This window comes from Octopus bimaculoides, chromosome 4, assembly GCF_001194135.2.
Source record: "Octopus bimaculoides isolate UCB-OBI-ISO-001 chromosome 4, ASM119413v2, whole genome shotgun sequence".
Classification (NCBI taxonomy): Eukaryota; Metazoa; Mollusca; class Cephalopoda; order Octopoda; family Octopodidae; genus Octopus; species Octopus bimaculoides.
In genome coordinates, this window is record NC_068984.1 from 38,436,107 (window position 1) to 38,445,604 (window position 9,498).

The 9,498-nt window shown below is 34.0% G+C and overlaps 1 protein-coding gene across 2 annotated transcripts in view; it reads right to left on the reverse strand.

Annotated features, from left to right (window-relative positions):
• LOC106878717 (tumor necrosis factor alpha-induced protein 8) overlaps positions 1–9,498 on the reverse strand; it is a 92,489-nt gene that overhangs the window by 1,297 nt on the left and 81,694 nt on the right. For both annotated transcript variants that reach the window (XM_014928027.2, XM_014928034.2), the window contains one exon: positions 4,126–4,206. In XM_014928027.2, the coding sequence (XP_014783513.1) occupies position 4,126 (1 nt within the window). In that variant the 5' untranslated portion in view covers positions 4,127–4,206. The remainder of the gene's footprint in view (positions 1–4,125; positions 4,207–9,498) is intronic.

Here is a 9,498-nt window from a genome sequence, read left to right on the forward strand (position 1 = left end):
AAAAAAATCATCTCCTTTAGAAGCAAGCTTTCTCCTACTGGCCACTTCCAAACACTGATGCACTATTAGGGCTATATCCTTTGTTTATCCTTTCTGCAGCTGAACTAGTTGACTTTAAATACTACCTAAACCCACTTGATGTACCTATCACTAACTATTATATGCAATTTATATCCTGGATCTATGTAAAATATCTTTCCTAAATATGTTCCACTAACAACATCCACATATTTATATCTTCACTGGAACCATGAAACTGATATAAATCAAATGAAATGTTAACTTAATGAGCCAATGGCAGCCACCAAATCTTTCTTAAATTACATTCTGCTATCTTAGGAAAGAAGGAAACACAGGATGACAGGATTCTGAGTGCACTTTATGTAGGAAAGGGGCAGAGTGATCACAACTGGATTGTCTCCTTAGATTGGCTTGGTCTGGGTTGACTGGAGACTACAACAATACTAACTTCACTCATTTATCACTAACAGCTTTTTCTAAATGGACTCAAAAAAAGAAAAATGTTTTGTGAAGAGATTCTTGGCAGGAGATATTTAAAAAAAGATACAGAAAAGATATAAACACCTCTTCTGATGTTAACAAATTAGGAACAAATAACTAATCTTGATAGTTTTTACTAACAAAGCACAAAATCAACACTGACAAGTTTGTGTGTTATATGTGTGTGTGTTACAAATAACATTAACTATGAGATCTACATTGTAGACTTGTGTCATCAATTATTAGTGAATGAATCATTCAAACTGTAGTCCTCTTAGGAGGAACTGACATGTTAAAGTTTTGTTTTAAATTTGATGGAGAAATAAATACCTCCAGCCAAAAATCTTTTCACAAAACTTTAAACAAAATTTTGACATTAAATTCTTATTTAGAATTAAATTTGTAACAATAAAGTTAAAGTTAGCCTTGTTCTGAAACTATTTTGGTAGTAATAACCCTTAGAGGAAACAAGTGTCCAATCATGGAAGGATTGTAAAGTATTGAGGCCGAACGCAATCTAGCTTGGTTGTAAAAAGTTTTGTTCTGACCCTTAGATTATAACCTCATAATTATTTCAGATAAAAATTTAACACACACACACACACACACATTATATATATATATACATTCGAGAAGCTTGAATGAAACTGGCTGTGAAACTTGAAGTAGCATGGAAACCGAATCAAACTGTTTTAAATAATAATTAAGTGGTGTATTATTGAAAAGAGAAAGCAAAATTTATTCAGTGGTTGTCCTTGCATATAAGCATGTCCCCTGCATCCTTCTTCAGCTGAACTTATAGGCTCATGGGTGCCAGTGCCACATAAAAAGCATCCATGCCAGTGCTATGTAAAGGCACTCAGTACACTCTGTAAAGTGGTTGGCATTAGGAAGGGCAGCCGGTTGTAGAAACCATGCCAAAACAGACAAGGAGACCCAGTAGCTCTCAGCAGACCAGCTCCTGTCAAACCATCAGGCCCATACCAGCATGGAAAACAGATGTATGAATTGTTAGATAAAAAAAAACAATGACCCAGTAGACAAAAATACCAGATTCAGGAAACAAATGATAACTGATGTGTTAGAGTTTTGCAAATATTTCAATTGATGTAAGATGGTGAGCTGGCAGAAACGTTAGCATGCCAGGAGAAATGCTTAGCAGTATTTCGTCTGCTGTTATGTTCCGAGTTCGAATTCCACTGAGGTCGACTTTGCCTTTCATCCTTTCGGGGTAGATAAATTAAGTACCAGTTACGTACTGGGTTGATTTAATCGACTGGCCTCCGCCCAAAAAATTTTGAGCCTTGTGCCTAGAGTAGAAAAGAATGTCTAAGTCTACCAAACTCAAGAGCAGGAATCATATGGGTGACCAACGAACAGCTCTAGGTTTTAATCCTACTGCAGTTGACTTAAACTTCCATTTCTTGGGAAAAGGAAATAAAAACTAGTTATATATAGAAGTAATGTGATATTATCATCATCATCATTTAACATCTGCCTTCCATGGGTGGGACTAGATTTGTTTAATTAATTAACCTGAATTCCAAACATGTACTGTAGTCACTTGAGCCAAATAACAAATGATGATAATAACTATCTAATTAAGGTGTAAGGCCAGCAATTTTGAAGGAGAAACCATTTATATCGATACCTAAAGGATGTTAGGTCAAATTGACCCTGGCAGAATTTGAACTCAGAATGAAATGTCACGAAGCATTCTTTCCTAATACTCTAATGATCCTGCCAGCTTGCTACCAATAATAATAATTGTTTCTAATGTATTTCTCTAATCCCTAATCAGCATGAAAGATGTGTATAAAATGACAGACACAAGGTCTGAAAATTGAGGGAGGGGGTTAGTTGGTTAAATGAACTCCAATAGTTTAATGGTACTATATTTTATTGACCCCTGTAAGGATGAAAGAAAAAGCAAATCTCAGTGGGATTTCAACTAGAAATGTAAAGAGGCAGAACAAATACAAAGTATTTTTATAATGCTCTCAATAATGATGGACTCTCCTGTCAAAGAAGACATATAAGTGTTCAGTTTTTGCTAAACAACCAGTGCAAATAATTTGTCAATAGTGATTAAATGCATCTGCTGTACATTAGCTCGCTCACTCCATCAAATTGACATTGCCTGAACAAGTGCACAGTGTACTACACATCAGGTGTTGAAATGATCACAGAGCAACAGGAGATGAAGTATTTTTCTCAAGAAGACAATGCACCACCTGGTCTAGGAATTGATCTTGCAATCGTGAGTGCAACACCCTAATTACTAGGCCATGTGTCCTCACAATAATAATAACAATTTCAGATTTTGGTGCCAAGGCTAACAATTTTAGAGTGAAGAGATGACAATTATAGTGACTACAGTGCTTAACTGGTTCTTATTTTATCAACTCTGAAATAATAATCTAGGCATAAGGCCAGCAATTTTGAGGGGAGAGGACCAGTCAATACCATCAATCCCAATTCTTTGCTGGTACTTTGTTCTATCAACCCTGAAAGGATGAAAAGCAAAGTTGACCTCAACAAAACTTGAACTCAGAATGTAAAGAGCCAAAAGAAATATGGCAGAGCATTTTTCTCTTATATTAATGATTGCCAATCCACATTTACATTTTTTAATGAAATGTGTTAATTATTTCTGGAATGAAATGTATTTCTTAGATGAACCACTCCCATCTATCAAAATAAAACTATTCACTATCATTAATTTTGAAATATATTTTATATTTTGAAATCCTCTAAAAATATTAACATCAAGTTTTAAACTTGAGCAATCAAATCTTATTATGCTAAATATTCCTTAACTCAATCCTTCTACAGGAAGACAAGAAAACTGGCTCAACTTATCTGGATCTTTTTGATATTCATTGCTTAGGTTCTGATATAAAATATTAAAATACTAAAGGGTAATATTTATCCCCACTTAAAAGTGGATGTTGTGTTAGAACACAGAATACTGAGAAAGTTATCATGGAAAAACTCTCATATTGGCTTTCAGTACATATAAGCACTCTCGTTACATCACTAGTGGGAGATAACTTGCCTACCATCACCACCGCCAAAACTACCAGATCATGTGATTTCAGTCTTCCCTGGCCTTATCAATGGTAGACATTCTCTAACACAGCATCCACTTTTAAGTGTGTATAAATATTACCCTTTGTTATCAACACTACTTCTGTCACTAATAATTATTTCTTAATTAAAATCTTCCATCACAATTTTATGTAAGGTCAATTTTTTTTAATGTATAGACATAAACTTAATAATGGTTTCAAAGTTTGGGCCAAGGCCAGCAAAAGGAATAAGTCTATTACATCGACCCTGAAAAGAGGAAAGGCAAAGTTGACCTCAGTGGCATTTGAGCTCAGAACATAAAGATGAACAAAATGCTGCAAAGCATTTTACCCAGCATGCTAGCAATTCTGCCAGTTCATTGCCTGACATAAGCTTAATAATGACAAAGTTAAAATAATCCTTTCTTGATTAATTTCAAAACTAATTGAAATACATAGGAAAAACCCACCAAAACATTCATAATAAATTCTGCTAAATGATATATTTAAAAAAATTAATATTAAGCATTACATAATGAAAAAGATCACTTACTTTAGTTCATTCACTGGAGTGTAGCTGTATGAATTTCAATTCTTGGACAGTTTAAAATATGATATCAGAAGATAGACAAAACTAAAGTGCAAGAAAAAAAAAATTAAAATCAAAACCACAACAAAAACATGCAATAACAACTTCTTAATGCAATTATTTAATTCACATGTATTTATCATACTTTGACAAGCATAGCCAGAGAGCATTTAAACTGACCATATCTGATCCAAATATTCTACAGGTTCTGTGTTTAAACTATCCAGATCTGACCTCTTACACCTACATTACAATGTCATTCTAAAATTAAACAATCACATCATTGAAATCTTGAAACTATAAGATAATGCAGGATTATTTCAAAATAATGTGAATAAATAAGCATTACATTTGACAAAGTAATCTGACTGCTAGAGGGTTAAACCAAGGTTCCACAGTTCCAGTTGTAGCCACTTTACTTAGCTAATACTTTTAGGTAAGGCGTGAACATCTTAATTCCCATTTCTTCATCTTCTGAAGTTAATAAAGTGAATTACCAATAGATGAATACTGTTGAACACAGAGCACAGTCAGTTAGGCAATTAACTAATTATTACACAAGTGTGCAGCTGATAAAATACAACCATCCTGCCACCATCACCACCTATATTTTAAACTGAAGTGGTGTTTAGACTTATTGAGAGAGACTAAGCCATATTCCCAACACTACTTACATCACAGAGATAACTAAAATAGGTCATTGCTTTATTCTAAAGCAGAAAAAGACAATGCAGATAGTTAAGTACTGCAAAAAGTAGAGTGTAAAGTGACTGAGAAAGTAAAAGTAAATTGTATACATCTGGTTGGAAAACTATAGTTAATATGAGTCAATGAGAGAGCCTCTAAGTGACTGCTTTACCTACTAGAAACAAAACTAAATTTTCCTCAACTAGTAAAGAGAAAAGAAAAAGACAGGAACATGGGATAAATGTGCCAGGGGATGGGGGCGGAGAGATAAAGAAAGGGTTGGTTGTAGCTGGAATGTCTGATCATAAATGCACTCAATCAGGGCGGATTTTTAACAATAACAAAATCAAGAAAACGAAATTTTATTTTTTTATATTGAGAAAGATTGATGATATTGGTTAAGTTAATACACTAGTTTTGGAGAGATAAATTTTGTGAATTACCATTATTATTAAGGCAGTAAGCTGGCAGAATTGTTAGCACGCTGGGCAAAATGCTTAGCAACATTTCATCCATCATTACGTTCTGAGTTCAAATTCTGCAGAGGTTTTGTCTTTCATCCTTTCAGGGTCGATAAAATAAGTACCAGTTGAGCACTGGGGTCGATCTAATTGACTTAGTTCCTCTCCCTAAATTCCTGGCTTTGTGCCAAAATTTGAAGCCATTATTGTAAGATAGTGGTATTTCTGATATTATACCAAGAGATGGTTTGTCAAAAACAGAGACACATTGAATAATGATACAGTAGGGAGACATGCATCTTTAATCATGCATAACTATCCTTCCCTCATAGGCGCGCGCGCGTGTGTGTGTGTGTGTGTGTGTGTGTGTGTGTGTGTGTGTGTGTGTGTGTGTGTGTGTATGTGTAAATAAATAACATATATATTCAGTACATTTAATATGTAATGTAAATATATCAAGACAAAAAAATTATCAAAATTATAACTATCTAGTAATAGCTACATTTTAAATTAACATCAGTCTGTCACTTGAATTTGAAACAATTAAAGCAGCGATTGTCATAAATTAAATTAAATATCAGGCTTGTATAATTTTTGTTTATTTTATATATAAACTCTCTGTTACTCACTTTCAGTGCTATATGAACAAATTTAATTGCATTCATTAAATCTAAAAATAGGGAAAAATGTAAAATCAATGTGAAATTTATGTATACAGTATATAATTTCATCTTTTATATTTGTTACATATTAAATATGTTCAACAAATATTTATGAAAATAGTAAAAATTTCACACATTGGAGATAGTGTTTTAAGCTAAATTATAATTAATGATTTTTTCATCAATGTGATGGAAGGTATAGTGTAAGCCAAGCTTCACTGTGGTGGTCATGATGAAACTGAAAATATCTGAGGTTGTCTCTTGTATGAGACAGAATTAAAAAAGGAAAATAATATATTTATCTTTTACTTGTTTCAGTCATTAGACTGCAGCCATGCTGGAGCACTGCCATGAAGAATTTTAGTCGCATGAAACAACCCAAGTACTATTTTTTCTTGTAAGCCTGGTACTTATTCTATCAGTTTCTTTTCCTGAACTGCTAAATTATGGCAATGTAAACACAACACCTGTTGACAGGAAGGGGCAAGTCAAACACAGACACAAAGACACACACTTGCACATGTATATATGTATACAAGGGCAAACAATTCACGAAAAAAATAATTCCTGAAAAATTAATTTGCTAAGATATTATTAATTTTGTTATTATCTAGTATGACTATTTTAAAAATGATAATAACAGAAATCAATAATATAGGCGATTGCAGCCCCCCCACCCACAAAGCATTAAATAGCTGAAGGATTAAAATTAATCAAAGGACATACTAAGTATGTCTACCTGCTGGAAATAACAGTCGAAACTTATTTAAATCACCAAAATATTTCAACTCACATGGACTGGTCTCTGCACTGGCAAAAATTGCCTTAGCCTCTTCGGCATGCGTTACCATGATGGAGACACCGAACCTATCATTTCGAAACAATAGGTTGGGGGTCTCCATCATGGTAATGCGTGCTGAAGAAGCTAAGGCAATTTTTGTTAGTGTAGAAACTGGTCCATGTGAGTCCAAATACTTAAATGTATGTTAGATTTTATTAACCTGATCTACCTTCAGTTGATTTCTGTTGTTACCATCAGTGTATTATGGAAATTTAAATAAGAGCTTTGACTGTTATTTCCAGCAGGTAGACATACTTAGTATGTCCTTTGATTAATCTTAATCCTTCATATGTGTATATATATATACAACAGGCCTCTTTCAGTTTCTGTCTATAAAATCTACTCACAAGGCTTTGGTTGGCCTAAGGCTATAGAAGACACTTGCCTAAGGTGCTATGCAGTGGAACTGAAACTGGAACCATGTGGTTGAGAAGCTAACTCCTTACCATACAGCCATACCTGCATCTTTTGACTAATATTGTTCTTTTTCCCTTGCTGAATGTTCATTTCTGGTTAGTTTTTATAAGCCATGCTTTAAATATGCTAAGACCAACTTACTAAAGTTATCTACTAGTCTTGGAGAATGCTATTTTAAATGTGAAACTGTGTCATATAGAACAAAATATAAAAATCTGAGACTAGATTGGTCTCTAATTTTATTTTTTTAATTTTCCTCCCAGATAATTAGTGAGCAATATGAGAAACTACTGCAGTCATTTTGTTGAATGTCTGGGTAGGGCTCTTAACACTAAATGCTTTGGTTTAATACATTATCAGGAACAGGCACCAAATCTTCTGAGAACATTCTCAATCTTCATTGTCTACTCAGAAGTTATCACAAAACTACAGAAGTATATCTTGTTATAGAGAATCCTGTAGATGTTTTACATAAAGGATAATCAAAATTAATGTTTGACTCATTGGCAAGCATGACATATAAATTGTTTACTTTAAACCAAAGAGGATGATAATTATAATAAGCAATTATAGTTCTCAAACAATTGAATAAATAACATACAGTTAAAGAAATATAATACCATCCTTAAAGAATTGATAGCTTGGGTATTCTTTCTCAAAGTTTTTTTTTTTTTTTTAACTGGTTTCAGTCTCTTCATAGTAGTGATGCTAGGGTAAGATATACTAAAGCAGATCAAGTTAACATATGGCAACTATAACTTCAGGCACAAACAATCTCTCAACCATCAGTGAAACTTCATTCACGAATATCACATTACAAAGATATTTTCTTTCAGAAATGGAAAAGAACATTAACAGAAAGAAAAAGAAGAAGAAAAAAAATTTCCCATTTAAGTCTAATTAATGCTTAACATGTTTATTTGGTAAACCAGAGATATGTAGTTCAATTCCTGTCCATAAGTCAATTCCTTTTGATTTGTTTATATATGGATGTCATTTAATATCATTTATATTAAAAAAAAAAAAAACTTACTTATAGTCTCTAGATTTAATTCTCATCTATACTTCAAATCAAGATGAGCTGTTAGACATTAGTGGGTAAAACAAGAGCTTAGTACATCATCATCATTGTTTAACGTCCGCTTTCCATGCTAGCATGGGTTGGACGATTTGACTGAGGACTGGTGAACCAGATGGCTACACCAGGCTCCAATCTGATTTGGCAGAGTTTCTACAGCTGGATGCCCTTCCTAACGCCAACCGCTCAGAGAGTGTAGTGGGTGCTTTTATGTGCCACTGGCACGAAGGCCAGTCAGGCAGTACTGGCAACGGCCACGCTCAGAATGGTGTATTTTACGTGCCACCCGCACAGGAGCCAGTCCAGCGGCACTGGCAACGATCCAGTAGATAAATATTTGTAGTATTATTATTTAACAGTGAAAAGGAAAGAACTTAGCACATAAGTGATACTGAGTTCAATTCCTGTCAGAGAACTTGGGAAATTTTACTCTAAAATTGTTTGCATAAATATGAGCTAATTGAATTTTTTAAAGACAGCATATTACACCAATGAAAGAACTATTTTCACAAGCTTCAAAAAGAATAAAGGTGTTATTAGACAACAAGAAAACCTTTATGTATTTGCTGTTAAAAATAACATCTGAATCTCCTCAAAATTCACATTTTAATGATTTAGAAAAATATGAAGGACATATTAGCAAGGTTTATCCTAAATACCCTGAGTAAAAGATAGATATTTTCATGACTGGGAGTGTCAGACCATAAACATGTTGGTCAGAGTCATATTTCTGGGATTAATGAACCTAGCTCAAAATAAACACCATTTCATAGTTTGAATATATACTATGAGGAAGAGCTCAGTCCTTAGTTTTAGATAGCTCACTACCTAGCCATAAATAAGCAACTTTCATGAAAGTATTTTAAAAATTCCATTGTGTTCAATTTTTCCATTGAAGTGTGCGGAATGGCAGACAAGCAATAGACTGGGCATTTTCTCTGAGAAGGAAAATATCTTTAGAGCTCTTACCCCTGCTGGCGACAAAGGGACTCTCACTCAGAGTAAAAGGCAGACTGTATGACGCATGCGTACGAACAACCATGCTACATGGCAGTGAAACATGGGCTGTAACTGCTGAGGACATACGTAAGCTCGCAAGGAATGAAGCCAGTATGCTCCGTTGGATGTGTAATGTCAATGTGAATACCCGTCAGAGTGTAAGTATCTTGAGAGAAAAGCTGAACATTAGAA